At 43.3% G+C, this 15588-nt stretch overlaps 1 protein-coding gene across 1 annotated transcript in view; it reads right to left on the minus strand.

Moving 5' to 3' along the window:
- Positions 1–15588, minus strand: part of LOC142151175 (complement C3-like) — a 102006-nt gene that overhangs the window by 68992 nt on the left and 17426 nt on the right. The window contains exons 4-5 of the mRNA XM_075206539.1: positions 14952–15114; positions 14630–14700 (exon numbers count right to left, since the gene is read on the minus strand). Of these exons, the coding sequence (XP_075062640.1) occupies positions 14630–14700; positions 14952–15114 (234 nt within the window). The remainder of the gene's footprint in view (positions 1–14629; positions 14701–14951; positions 15115–15588) is intronic.

The following is a 15588-nucleotide window of genomic DNA, read 5'->3' on the forward strand; positions in this document are numbered from 1 at the left end:
ACAAGAACATTTAGGACAGTCTGTCAAATGTTCTGATTCTAGTGGTACAATCCTGATTTTTGATGACTGTTTTGCCCAATCTAAGGGGCAGGTCAAGACTGTGCACTCTTTATATACACACTGCATCCTTTATATACTACACTCTGGTGCTATCTATGTCCTTCGTGGGCTGACTACTCCCCCTCTAGTGTCTGGGCTCGCCTCTATGATGGCTGGCCACACCCCCTCTGCTGAGTCCCTAGTGTTGCAGTCCCCAGTCCGACACTGTAAATAACTGTAAGTTCTCTGTGTTCACGACATTCATTAATAACTTTTATTATTAGGTGGAGTTCAATGAGCTAAAAAAGCTAATAAAGTTATCACGTTAACTAAGAACAGAGTTAATTCCGATACACTGGAAGTTTCCCAATCCCTCAAGTATGAAGCAATAGTTTAAATGAATTGATTTATATAGAATTAAATGAATTGATTTATATAGAATTATAGATGAATTAACTGGGCCTGATTCATTAAGAAAAGTAAGGCAAAAAAATTAGTAAGATTTCTCCTGGACAAAACCATGTTACAATGCAACGGGTGCATACTAGTTTATTATTTTGCACATAAGTTACATACAGGCTGTTTTTTTATGTAGGACACAAATACTTGATAACTTTATTTTTACACTGAAATGTAAAGTTCATCTAGGCCATGCACTTCCCCAGCTATAAATCTGTCCCCACATTTTAAATTTAGTTCCCCCTCCAATGCAACATGGTTTTGCCAAGCTGCAAAGTTACATTTATTAAATGGTAATAGTACCGGCAGGATCACTGACACTGACTCATACTGTTTACCTCCAGATAAGAGCTAGCTTGTCTGTCATTTCCCAGCATTCTGCATTACTTTGTTATGTCAACATAGATACATCATCCATTTCCTCATACTCTATTCTGCCTAATATCTAACCAGCATTCCCTGCAGACTCCGAGCTGATTCTATGTTTGAGTGTAAAACACAACAAATATGTAAAGGCTAATATAGGGTTTCAATTTCTTGTAGATATCTCTGCATGGCTCCCTCACTTTTTATCTTCTGACATCCCCACTGTCATCCTGGGTGATTTCAACATCCCCATTGCTAATCCACATTCCAATGCCTCTTCCAAACTACTCTCTCTAATCTCCTCCCTTGGCCTCTTCCAGTGAGTTGAATCCTCTAATCATCGGGATGGCCATTGCTTTGATCTTGTTTTCTCTAGACTATGCTCAGTTTCTGATTTCCTTTCCCCCTCTCAGATCATCACCTTATCAGCTACACACTCAACACCAGTACTTTAACCTCTCTGCTGTCAAACTCTACCAAACCTCCTCATACCTGTAGAAATCTTAACTCTATTATTTTTCAACAGTTTTCCACCTCTCTCCAACACCTTCTCTCCCAGATCTCTACATTCTCCTCCCATGATATGGTAGTAACTCATTTTCACCAAGCCTTAGCATGAACATTGCAACAGCCCTTGCTGAATAGGCTCCAGCGACTCTTCATACAGCACGCCGACTTCAATGTCAGCCATGACACTAAAGTCACAGAAAATCTTCAAAAACTTCCAGTAAAGCAGAATATCACTGGCGTAAATCTTGTACCTCTAATGATTTCTTCACATATACCTCTATCTACCACTCCTATAGAAATGCTCTGATTACTGCAAAACAAACCTACTTCCAATCTCTCATCTATGCTCAGGCTTCTTACCCCAAGCGCCAGTTTAACACATTTAAATTTCTTCTAATACCTCCCACCCCAATCACTCCGACTACTGTCAGTGCCCAGGATCTTATTTCCTACTTCAAGGACAAAATTGATAAGATCATGCTAGAAATGGTATCATCTCCCTCGACAAACAGTCGTCTCAATTCCTTCCCAGCACCCTCTGACACCCTATCTTCATATGATCCCCCAAATGAAGATGAAGTATCTGTTCTCTTCTTATCTTTCTATAATACCTTCTGTCCACTTGAGCCTATTCCTTCACAAATAGGGAGTTCCCTGTGTCCTGTGCTCATTCAACCTGTTAACTAAAATCTGTAATCTCTCTCTATTGGTAACTTCCCATCATAATTCCAGCATGCAGTGATTACTCCTATTCTGAAAAAACAAAATTCTGACCCAAGCTCCCACTCAAATTACTGTTCCATCTCTCAGCTCTGATGCCCCTCCAAGCTTCTTGAGAGGATTATCTACACTTGCCTCACATGCTTTCTTTCTGCAAACAATTTTTTGTTTGAAAAAAAGAAAAAACTCTTCACTTGGGGCACTAATTCGCTCATTCGGCCTCTAATATCATCTCTACACTGATGGTTCCCAAATCTAGATTTATTCCCCTGACCTCTCTCCTTCTGTACAGTCTCATGTAACCAACTGTCTTTCTGCTTTCTCCACAGAATGTCCCAAAAGCTCAACATGTCCAAAACAGACTTTATTATCTTCCCTAATGCCAGAGTCACCTCTCCCTCACTGTCAATAGCACTACAATTTCCTCAGTCTCCCAAGCCTGCTATCTTGGTGTCACATTTGACTCCACCCTCTGCTTTATTCCTCTAATCCAAACTCTTTCCCAGTCCTGTCCACGCCACTTTAAATATTTACCAGAATAAGCCCTTTTCTTACTCAACATGCTACCAAAACTCTTATCCAATCTCTCATCATCTCCCGTCTTGACTATTGCATCCTCCTGCCATCTGGCATTCCTGACACCCATATCTACACACTTCAATCCATCCTAAATGCTGCTGCAAGACTGATTTTCGCTCACCACTCCACATCTGCTGCATCACTTTGCAAATCCCTACACTGGCTCCCTCCACAATCAAATTCAAATTACTCACCCTTACCTACAAAGCCCTCAACAACACTACTCCTGCATACATCTCAAGTCTCTTATCAAAATACTCTTCCGCCCGCCCACTAAGATCTACCTCTGAACCTGCGCCTTGTCTCGTCTCTGGTAATTACCTCTCACTCCCGCGTACAAGACTTCTCCTGTGCTGCTCCCCACTTATGGAATTCCCTACCACACTCAATCAGACTTTCCAACAGCCTTCAAACCTTAAGACACTCTTTGAAAACCCATCTCTTTTTTAGAGGTGGCCTTATCCCTGATATTACTATCCACACAAATGCACCCTCACAACTGTCCCAATCTCCACTCTGAACCAAGGTTGTTAATGATTTGACCACTGCTAAAACTAAAGGCTGTTACTCTCTTCTAATTCTCCTGGATCTCTCTGCTGCATTTGACACTGTTGACCATACAAAGACTACAATCCCTAGGTCTTAAAGACACTGTGCTATCCTGGATCTCATCCTACCTTTGTATTTGCTGTTACAAAGTTAATTTCTCTGGATCCACCTCTGCTCTACTTCCTTTATCAGTTGGAGTACCACAAGGCTCAGTCAGTACTAGGTCCTCTGCTATTCTCTATCTATACCACTTCTCTAGGAAAACTAATAAGCTCCTTTGGAATTTCAGTATCATCTCTATGTGGATGAGCCCCAAATTTATCTATCCTCTCCTGGGGGCAAATGTATCAAGCTGCGGTTTTCCGGCGGTTTTGAAAAGTTGAGATGTTGTCTAGAGCAGCCAATCAGAATCTAGCTATCATTTTGTAAAATGTACTAAATGACTAAAAAGCTAGAATCTGATTGGTTGCTATACGCAAAATCTACACTTTTCAAACCCGCCGGAAACTTGCAGCTTGATACATTTACCCCCTGATCTCTTGCCATCTGTGTTGTCCGGGGTTACTGACTGTCTTTCTGTCATTTCATCTTGGATGTCCCCTCACCAACTCAGACTCAATCTTCAAAAAACAGAGTTAGTAATATTCCCACCCACCAACAGAAGTTACCTACCTGACATTTCTACCATAAATCCCACCCTGAAAGCTTGCTGCCTAGGTGTGATCCTTGGTTCAGATCTATCCTTTATTCCCCACATTGAGTCTATATTTAAATCATTTCCAGAATACACACATATCTTACACAAGACACTACAAAAACTCTAATTCATGCACTCATCATCTCCCACATTGACTATTGCAAATTCCTGCTTACTCGTCTTCTTCAAACCAAACTCTCACCTCTACAATCTATTTTGCACACAGCGGCTAGACTGATTTTACTTGTCAGTCTCTACATTGATTGCCTATTTTTCTACAAATGCAATATAAAATTCTTCTACTAACATATAAGGCCATCAACAAAATTGCACCGACATACATCTCCTCACTTGTCTCAAAATACCTCCCAACTCAACTCCTCCGCTCTGCACAAGATCTGTGTCTCTCTTCCACTCTCATCACTTCCTCCCATTCCTGGTTACAGGACTTTCTTTGGGCTGCACTCTCTTTATGGAGCTCACTCCCTCGCACAAGAAGACTTTCCTCTAGTCTTCAAACCTTCAAGCGTTCTCTGAACACCCACTTCTTCAGACAAGCTTATAATATTCCTCAAGCAACTTCTAAGCCTCGTTTTACACAATTCCCACAAGACAACAGCCATCTGGCCCCCTGACCAACATTGCTGTTTTACTGGATCATATAGCATGAAAATATTTTTTTATCTTTGCACTCTGGTTGGACTGAAATATAATATGTAGACTTAACCTCATGTATCCAACTCCCATTGTCCCATAGATTGTAAGCTTGTGAGCAGGGTCCTCTTACATTTTGTCTTTCTTACTCAGTATTGTTTTATTACTTTGTTTTTCCCCAATTGTAAAGTGCTAAAAAGTTTGCTGGTGCTATATAAATAAATGTGGATGTTGATGATGATGATGGTCTACTTACTCAAGACATAGTAACTGCCCTCTTGCCCATAATAGTCTAATAGCATTATTATATACAAATTCCACACATTCTTATTTTCATATATCTATTGCTTTAGAATATTTCCATTAAACCTCTAAATAAAGCGTGAAATCTACGAAAGTTAAAAATCTAAGATATTCATTTGCTATATCTGTGCCTAGTTTATATGGATGACCATCACTGGTCTCATAACATTATGACTTCATATCACCTGTGAATAGAGATTATATTAAAGCCAAAGAGTAATAATGGCTTAATTATGTGTTATTCTGATATCTAGAATGCAGTGAGGGTAGCCAGACTGCTGGTAGTCACAATGTACAGTACAAAAGCATTGCTGGAAGTCACAATGTACAATGAGGAAACAACATGGACATTGTAAAGATACAGAAAAAAGTATTATATGGGTAGTAACGTACACTATAGAGTGCAATATGCATACATAGACTAAGCAGAAAAATAGTGCACACCACCCAACATTGCAAGATGTAGAATCAGGAAAGAGAACAAGCCCTGCTCTAGATCCACCAAACCCTGCACAAATCCCCCACAAAATGCACACTTTTGAGTTACACGTCACCTTTTGGTGTAAGTATTGCCTCTTTCAGGGTCTGTGATTTGGCACTGTCTCACCAAAATCGGGACAGTTGGGAGGTATGCGTTATTGTGGGTGCTCATCATGTACAGAGCAGAGTACGTACTAGGTAGTCTATACTAGCCTACTTTCCTGGAATACTCAGGAGACATTCCCATATTCACATTCCCAAATTCAAGGAGTACTCCCAGACTCCTGGCAGGGTATGCCGGGCTTTCTGATCACTGTCTACTAAAGTGGGTGGTGTGTGATTCGAAGTAAATGGCATTATTATGGCCACGCCTCCATGGCTGCATGATGTGATTCATGTTGTTATGGAGGACGGGGCAGTGATCATGCATATCGCATCATCACACCCCCTCCGATCCCCCTTCGACCTCTCATCTGGGGTTATAAAGTTTAGGGGCATATTTAATAAAGCACGATAGTGCTTTTAACGGGTCATTAAGGTCCCACAGTGTCCTCCGCAAATTTATTAAGGGGGCATCGCAGCAGATATCATGGATATCTGCTGCTTTGCACTCCTCTTCGTTTTTGGGAGCAGTCACCATTCAACAGAATGGTGACTGCTCCTGGCCGCAATCTAACAAGTCCCGAAAAAACATTTTTTTCGGGAACTTGTCATGTTAATGTACGCCAGCTGCAGCTGGCATACATCATCCGAATTGAGGAAATCTAATGCTGTCAGCTCTGCTCCGGAGAGCAGAGCTGTACAGCGCATGTGTGGAGGGATCACATGATCCCTCCCTGTCACTCAGCGCTCTCTCTCTGCAACTATCGTTGCAGAGACAGAGAGGGGATCTGTGTGCGCATGTCCAGTTCTTGGAACTGGACATGCGCAATTGAAGAGTGAAGAGAAGACCCGGAGACAGCGCTTCCGAAGAGGGGGGTAAGTATGTTTTTTTTTATCACTGAAACAGCAGTTTTTCGGAACTGCTGTTTCTGTGCACGGCTGTACATAAATGTGAGAAGTAGTTCAATCCTTATCATTGCGATAAGGATTGAAAACTACTTTTCACTTTATGTGAATAATGATAAATGTGCCCCTTAGTTTGAACTAGGGATGTGCACCGGCGACTTTTGAGGTCTCGTGTTTTGTGTTTTGGATCCGGATTTTCGTTATTTTTGAGGTTCGGATTTGTCTCGCAAAACACTTGACGAAAGGTCTCGGTTCGGATTTAAGGTATTGGATTCGGATTTTTTTTGAAAAAAACATAAAAAGTTTAAAAATCAAGTTTTTGGGCTTATTTTCACTCCTAGGCTATTATTAACCTCAATAACATTCAATAACAAGCATTTCCACTAATTTACAGTGTATTCTGAACACCTCACAATATAGTTATTAGTCCAAAACGTTGCAACAAGGTATCTTTCTGGACTGCGTAGAGGAGTGGGTCACCACAATATATATTAAAAACCCTGAACTTTTATGATTCGCACCAATAATTGTACCTGGACTGCGTAGAGGAGTGGGTCACCACAATATATTAAAAACCCTGAACTTTTATGAATCGCACCAATAAATGTACCTGGACTGCGTAGAGGAGTGGGTCACCACAATATATATAATAAGAAAACCATCAACTGGTTTGATTCGCACCAATAAATGTACCTGGACTGCGTAGAGGAGTGGGTCACCACAATATATTAAAAACCCTGAACTTTTATGAATCGCACCAATAAATGTACCTGGACTGCGTAGAGGAGTGGGTCACCACAATATATATAATAAGAAAACCATCAACTTGTTTGATTCGCACCAATAAATGTACCTGGACTGCGTAGAGGAGTGGGTCACCACAATATCTTAAAAACCCTGAACTTTTATGAATCGCACCAATAAATGTACCTGGACTGCGTAGAGGAGTGGGTCACCACAATATATATAATAAGAAAACCATCAACTTGTTTGATTCGCACCAATAAATGTACCTGGACTGCGTAGAGGAGTGGGTCACCACAATATATTAAAAACCCTGAACTTTTATGAATCGCACCAATAAATGTACCTGGACTGCGTAGAGGAGTGGGTCACCACAATATATATAATAAGAAAACCATCAACTGGTTTGATTCGCACCAATAAATGTACCTGGACTGCGTAGAGGAGTGGGTCACCACAATATATTAAAAACCCTGAACTTTTATGAATCGCACCAATAAATGTACCTGGACTGCGTAGAGGAGTGGGTCACCACAATATATATAATAAGAAAACCATCAACTTGTTTGATTCGCACCAATAAATGTACCTGGACTGCGTAGAGGAGTGGGTCACCACAATATCTTAAAAACCCTGAACTTTTATGAATCGCACCAATAAATGTACCTGGACTGCGTAGAGGAGTGGGTCACCACAATATATATAATAAGAAAACCATCAACTTGTTTGATTCGCACCAATAAATGTACCTGGACTGCGTAGAGGAGTGGGTCACCACAATATATTAAAAACCCTGAACTTTTATGAATCGCACCAATAAATGTACCTGGACTGCGTAGAGGAGTGGGTCACCACAATATCTTAAAAACCCTGAACTTTTATGAATCGCACCAATAAATGTACCTGGACTGCGTAGAGGAGTGGGTCACCACAATATATATAATAAGAAAACCATCAACTTGTTTGATTCGCACCAATAAATGTACCTGGACTGCGTAGAGGAGTGGGTCACCACAATATATATAATAAGAAAACCATCAACTTGTTTGATTCGCACCAATAAATGTACCTGGACTGCGTAGAGGAGTGGGCACTGGGCACCACAATAAAATATATAAAAAACCTTCAACAGGTCTGCATTACACTACACATACGGCTGCTCCTCCATCCTCTCCATCATATACATGTTGGAGTTTTAGCATGTGACAACCTCTTGTTTTTGATAATGTCAGTGCATTTTGAATATTTTTCAATTTGCCCCACACCACTGAATGTACTTTATCTATGATACGCATCTATCTATCTTGACTGCGTAGTGTGGTGGCCCCGGTACACAATTTGGTACCGGGGCCACAATAAAATAAATACACCCTCCACGTGTCAGAATTCCACCAAACAAGTATCTGGACTGCGTAGTGGGGTGGCCCCGGTACCCAACTTGATACCGGGGCCACAATAAAATAAATACACCCTCCACGTGTCAGAATTCCACCAAACAAGTATCTGGACTGCGTAGTGGGGTGGCCCCGGTACCCAACTTGATACCGGGGCCACAATAAAATAAATACACCCTCCACGTGTCAGAATTCCACCAAACAAGTATCTGGACTGCGTAGTGGGGTGGCCCCGGTACCCAACTTGATACCGGGGCCACAATAAAATAAATACACCCTCCACGTGTCAGAATTCCACCAAACAAGTATCTGGACTGCGTAGTGGGGTGGCCCCGGTACCCAACTTGATACCGGGGCCACAATAAAATAAATACACCCTCCACGTGTCAGAATTCCACCAAACAAGTATCTGGACTGCGTAGTGGGGTGGCCCCGGTACCCAACTTGATACCGGGGCCACAATAAAATAAATACACCCTCCACGTGTCAGAATTCCACCAAACAAGTATCTGGACTGCGTAGTGGGGTGGCCCCGGTACCCAACTTGATACCGGGGCCACAATACCTCCTCCAAACATGCTCCAGACAATTCGTCATTGACAGACCCCAGACAGACAGGGTCGTAGTGTTATTGTTTGACTTTGTAAACCCAAAAAAATGTCCCTGTTGCACTTGCACATAGTCGTGCAATCAAGACTGACTTTTTCATTTAAAGGCACGATCTTTCAAGTGTCAGAAAGAGAGAGAAGACACAGGAGAGGAGAGTTGTAGCTGGGGACCTGGGGTGGAAGCTCCCAGGCTCCCCCAGCATTGCCTGGAAGTCTGAGCGTGGTGACTGAGCCAGGGCAAGGAATGTGTGCCCTGGATGAGGGGGAGAACTCCATGCCACTATAGTGAACCCAAGAGAGAGGGGGACACTGCACATGGAAGAGGCCCTGGAGTGAGGGCTGCTACAAGAGGCATGGTAGCTGTAGTGTCAGATCCTGAGGCTGAGAGTACACAGAGTGACGTGTCAGAGCACAGGAGACATTATCCCCGCAGAGGAGGGATGAGCTGCAGTTGAGAGGTCTGCTGTTGAAATAGGACATGCACACTTTAACAAACCAATCATTTCAGCGACAGGGCCTACCAAACAACTTTGACTGAAATGATTGGTTTGTTTGGGCCCCCACACCAAAAAAGCTATTCATCTCTCCCTGTACAGACTAAACAGGCTCTACTGAGGCAAGATGTCGTCCTCATCCTCAACCTCTGATTCCTCTCCCCCTACAGTGTCTACTTCCTCCTCATCACACATTATCAATTCGTCCCCGCTGGACTCCACAACCACAGGTCCCTCTGTAGTATCTGGAGGGCAGTGCTGTACTTCATTGAGGAATTGATTATTCATTTTTATAAACATCATTTTTTCAACGTTGTGAGGAAGCAACCTCCTTCGCCGCTCACTGACCAGGTTCCCCGCTGCACTAAAAACTCTTTCCGAGTACACACTGGAGGGGGGACAACTCAGGTAAAATAGAGCCAGTTTGTACAGGGGCTTCCAAACTGCCTTTTTTTCCTGCCAGTAACAATATGGACTGTCTGACATGTCTACTTGGATGGTGTCAGCAAAGTAATCATCCACAATTTTTTCTATTGTGACAGCATCCAATGCAGCGAGAGTAGACATGTCTGCAATGGTTGGCAGGTCCTTCAGTCCGGACCAGATGTTATCAGCATCCCCGCCAGTGCCTCTTTTGGGAAAACTGAGCTTTTTCCTCGCAGCCATAGATGTGGAAGAAAATGAGGGTGGAGCTGTTGGCATGTCACGGTCCTCTTCAGAGGACAATCTCCTGACCAGCAGGTCTTTGCACCGCTGTAGATTTGTGTCCGCCGGAAACAGAGACACAACATACGCTTTAAACCGAGGATCGAGCACGGTGGCCAGAATGTATTCCTCTGACTTTAAAAGAGTGACCACCCTCGGATCCTGGCAAAGCGTACGAAGGGCTACATCCACAAGAGCTACATGCTTGCTGTAATCGCAATGGCTTACCAGCTCCTCCCTCACTTTCTCCAGCTGCTTCTGCAACAGCCTGATCAGGGGAATGACCTGACTCAAGCTGGCAGTGTCGGAACTGACTTCTCGTGTGGCAAGTTCAAATGGCTGCAGAACCTTGCACAACACGGAAATCAGTCTCCACTGCGCTTGACTCAGGCGCATCCCCACTCCTTTGCCTATGTCGTAGGTGGCTGTGTAGGCCTGAATGGCCTTTTGCTGCTCCTCCATCCTCTGCAGCATATAGAGGGTGGAGTTCCAGCGCGTCACAACCTCTTGTTTGAGGTGATGGCAGGGCAGGTTCAAGCTTTTCTGATGTGCCTCTAGTCTGCGGTAGGCACTGGCTGAATGCCGAAAGTGTCCAGCAATTTTGCGGGCCACCGCAAGCATCTCCTGCACACCCCTGTCACTCTTGAGGTAATGCTGCACCACCAAATTAATGGTGTGGGCAAAACATGGGACGTGCTGGAAATTGCCCATATTTAATGCCCGCACAATGTTACTGGCATTGTCTGACACCACAAATCCCCATGAGAGTCTAAGTGGGGTAAGCCACTGGGAGATAATTTCCCTCATTTTCTCTAATATGTTGGCAGCGTTGTGCCTCTTATTAAAGCCTGTAATGCACAATGTTGCCTGCCTTTGCATGAGCAGCCATTTTGTAGATGCTGCTACTGATGCAGCTGTTGCTGTTGCTGCGGAAGGGGATGCATCTACCCAGTGGGCTGTCACAGTCATATAGTCCTTCGTTTGCCCAGAACCACTTGTCCACATGTCCGTGGTTAAGTGGACAGTGGGTACAACCGCATTTTTAAGAGCACTGAGGACACTTGATCGTACTTCTCTGTACATTTTTGGTATCGCCTGCCTAGTGAAGTGGAATCTCGAGGGGATTTGGTACCGGGGACACAATACCTCCATCAACCCTCTAAATCCCACTCCACTGATGGCGGACACCGGGCGCACGTCTAACACCAACATTGCAGTTACAGCCGCAGTTATACGCTTTGCAATAGGGTGACTACTATCGTATTTGGTGGTCATGGCAAACGACTGTTGGACGGTCAATTGTTTGGTGAAAGACTTAGCGGTCTTACGACTTCCCCTCTGGGAAGATGACCGACTAACAGCAGCAACAGCAGCAGTGGCAGTAGTAGGCGTACCGCTGCAGGATTCCTCGGATGAATCCCGTATTGAGGAGGACTCAGTCTGGCTGGTGACTTGGGCTGCAGGACTGAATCTGATGGAGATTGTGGAGGAAGTTGACGAGGAGGGTGTTGCTGGTGTGTATCCAACTGGACCACGGGATTTAGGTGTCCCTGTACCGATGAGGGTCCTAGCCCCAGTTCCTGAACTAACCACTGAACTATGAAGGTTATTCAGGTGACGTATAAGGGAGGATGTTCCTAGGTGGGCAAGATCCTTACCCCTGCTTATTTGAGCTTTACATAAGCTACATATTGCCATACATTGGTTGTCTGGATTTGGATAAAAATAACTCCAGACCGAAGAGGTGCATTTTTTGGTCTTCTGACCAGGCATGACGATGGGCTTTTTCATCCCATGGACATCAGCTGTTTCCCCCCCTGGTGCCTCATTTACAATAACCACATCACCATCCTCATCATCAAGTTCCTCCACAGCGCCAGCTACATCATCAATAGCCTCCTCCCGAGCCACCTCTTCCCGTACAGTGATGGGAAGGTCAGGCTTGACAACCACCAACACGCTTGGACTCGCCTTGGGGATTTGTGATAATTTCTCTTTAGAAGGCAGAGTTGTTTGCTGTTTTGTTGCTGACAGCATAACTCTCTTCAATTTTTTGTAGGGGGGGGGAGGAGGAGGAGGGCTAAGATCCGTGGGTGAAGCTGAACCACTAGTCATGAACACGGGCCAGGGCCTAAGCCGTTCCTTGCCACTCCGTGTCGTAAATGGCATATTGGCAACTTTACGTTTCTCCTCAGATGATTTTAAGTTTCTCTTTTTGCTACTTTTTCTTAACTTGGGCTTTTTGGATTTTACATGCCCGGTACTACGAGATTGGGCATCGGGCTTGGAAGACGACGTTGATGGCATTTCATCGTCTATGTCATGACTAGTGGCAGCAGCTTCAGCATTAGGAGGAAGTGGGTCTTGATCTTTCCCTACTTTATCCTCCAAATTTTTGGTCTCCATTATATGTAGCACAAGATACTGCAGAATGTGTGAACTTGGTAATATTGCAGTACCAATGGACTTATAATGCTGGATTGGTTTTGCAAATTTGGTTATAATTATTATATATATTTTTTTTTTTTTAAATTTTTTATTTTTTTTTACTTTTTTTTTATTTTTTACAAACTTGGGAATAATGGGGAAATAACTATGCCCTTAGAAGCACAGAGCACAGGACACAGCACCACTGGACTGAACAGGACACGGCACAGGACCCAGCAGCACTACGGAACTCAGCAGGACAGAGCACAGGACACAGCACCACTGGACTGATACTGCAGAATGTGTAAACTTTGTAATATTGCAGTACCACTGGACTTTTACTGCTGAATGTGTGAACTTGGTAATATTGCAGTACCAATGGACTTATAATGCTGGATTGGTTTTGCAAATTTGGTTATAATTATTATATATATTTTTTTTTTTTTTAATTTTTTATTTTTTTTTACTTTTTTTTTATTTTTTACAAACTTGGGAATAATGGGGAAATAACTATGCCCTTAGAAGCACAGAGCACAGGACACAGCACCACTGGACTGAACAGGACACGGCACAGGACCCAGCAGCACTACGGAACTCAGCAGGACAGAGCACAGGACACAGCACCACTGGACTGATACTGCAGAATGTGTAAACTTTGTAATATTGCAGTACCACTGGACTTTTACTGCTGAATGTGTGAACTTGGTAATATTGCAGTACCAATGGACTTATAATGCTGGATTGGTTTTGCAAATTTGGTTATAATTATTATATATTTTTTTTTTTTTTTAATTTTTTTATTTTTTTTTACTTTTTTTTTATTTTTTACAAACTTGGGAATAATGGGGAAATAACTATGCCCTTAGAAGCACAGAGCACAGGACACAGCACCACTGGACTGAACAGGACACGGCACAGGACCCAGCAGCACTACGGAACTCAGCAGGACAGAGCACAGGACACAGCACCACTGGACTGATACTGCAGAATGTGTAAACTTTGTAATATTGCAGTACCACTGGACTTTTACTGCTGAATGTGTGAACTTGGTAATATTGCAGTACCAATGGGCTTATACTGCAGGATTGGTTGTGAAAATTTTGTGGTAATTAAAAAATATTAAAGTAGTTTTTGGTATTTTATAAAAAAAACTTTTTTTTATTTTTTTAAACACAGGGGAATATTGGGGAAATAACTATGCCCTTAGAAGCACAGAGCACAGGACACAGCACCACTGGACTGAACAGGACACAGCACAGGACCCAGCAGCACCACTGACCTCAGAAGGACAGAGCACAGCACACAGCACCACTGGACTGATACTGCAGAACACAGCACAGCACAGCACAGCACAGCACTAAACAGCACAGCACTAAACAGCACAGAACTAAACAGCACAGAACTAAACAGCACAGAGGACCACCTAACACACCCTCCCTCTACCCTGATCAATGCCCGAGTGAAGATGGCGGCGACTAGCGGGGAATTTATAGGATCCGAGTATCGCGAGATCCGACAACGGGATTATGAGTCAGAGCCTCAGTTTCACTTTTGAATTTGGCGCCAATACCCGGATCTGTCTCGGATCCGACTCGGATCCGCAACGTTCGGGTGGGCTCGGATTTCAGAAATCCGAGCGCGCTCATCCCTAGTTTGAACACCAAGAAGACACATCGTAGAGTCCATCATGGGCCATCATAACGTACACTACAGAGTGCAGTGTTGACACTGAAAAGGTACAGAACATAGCGCATTGTGGGTAATCATAAAGTACATTACAGGGTGGACACTGAGAGGGCGCAGAACATACTGCATTGTGGGAAAAGTACAGTGAGCGCAGTGTAGACACTAGGCAGACACAGATTTAATATAGAGATGTTTCTACTTTCTTACAATGAACTCCACATCCACAGTGCGTTTGTCCGGCTCCAGGTAGTGTCCGGTGATGAAAAGACGATAAAGAACTAGAAGAGACATGACATGAAGGACAAGAGTCAGCATGGTGTGGGTAATGTTAACATTTAATACTGTCTTGATGTGAGTGCTAGGTTTGGGTATTGGCGCACCATTAGGATGAAAGGTTGTATAGAGTGATTATTGCTGGATGCAACAATGCTGTGTCTACAATATATCCATACAATAATTACTTTGGAGTAACTAGGCTGGATCACAGTGTCTTATGAGGGCTATGAGACGATGGCCTCCTGAGCATTACCTGTAGTTCCTGGGTTGTAGATGGTCTTGTCAGTCTGTATGAAGATGTATCCACTGTGGAATGACAACAGGACGAGTTTCTCCAGATTGCACACATTTGATTTCACCAACACATAGACATGTTGCTTCTTCTTTGCGTCTTTGCGGAAATCCGTGCCAGGAACCTATAACATAACACATTTTTTAGTAAAATGTAAAAAGGCAAAAATGAAACAACATGTTATAATAGAAAATCAGAAATGATAACTATAAGATATTTATTAGGAGCAATCAATCTCCTAATAAAAATAATACAAATAATGTTTACTATTACCTTCCAACATTGGCCTCCTGGGAATCAAGACAAGAGGGCATGTCCACACCCTTTTGGGGGCATGATATGTCTTTTGGTGGAGTACCCAACCCACTCCCATAAAATTATCCTTCAATTGCAGGGCGCAACAGAGGCTTGTGCACACAGAAAACACTAAGCCATGGTGATGGCGTGCTCATGTGGAGGGGAAACATGACTCAGAACTTTCTGGTATTTGGGATAAACATGCCGAAGGGATAGTCCCTTAAATCAGACCTGTCCTGCCTAAATCAGGACAATTGGTGGAATGGTTTAATCATGCACACCAGTCCCTGAGTAAATTTAT

Source organism: Mixophyes fleayi, chromosome 4 (genome assembly GCF_038048845.1).
Source record: "Mixophyes fleayi isolate aMixFle1 chromosome 4, aMixFle1.hap1, whole genome shotgun sequence".
Lineage (NCBI taxonomy): Eukaryota > Metazoa > Chordata > Amphibia > Anura > Limnodynastidae > Mixophyes > Mixophyes fleayi.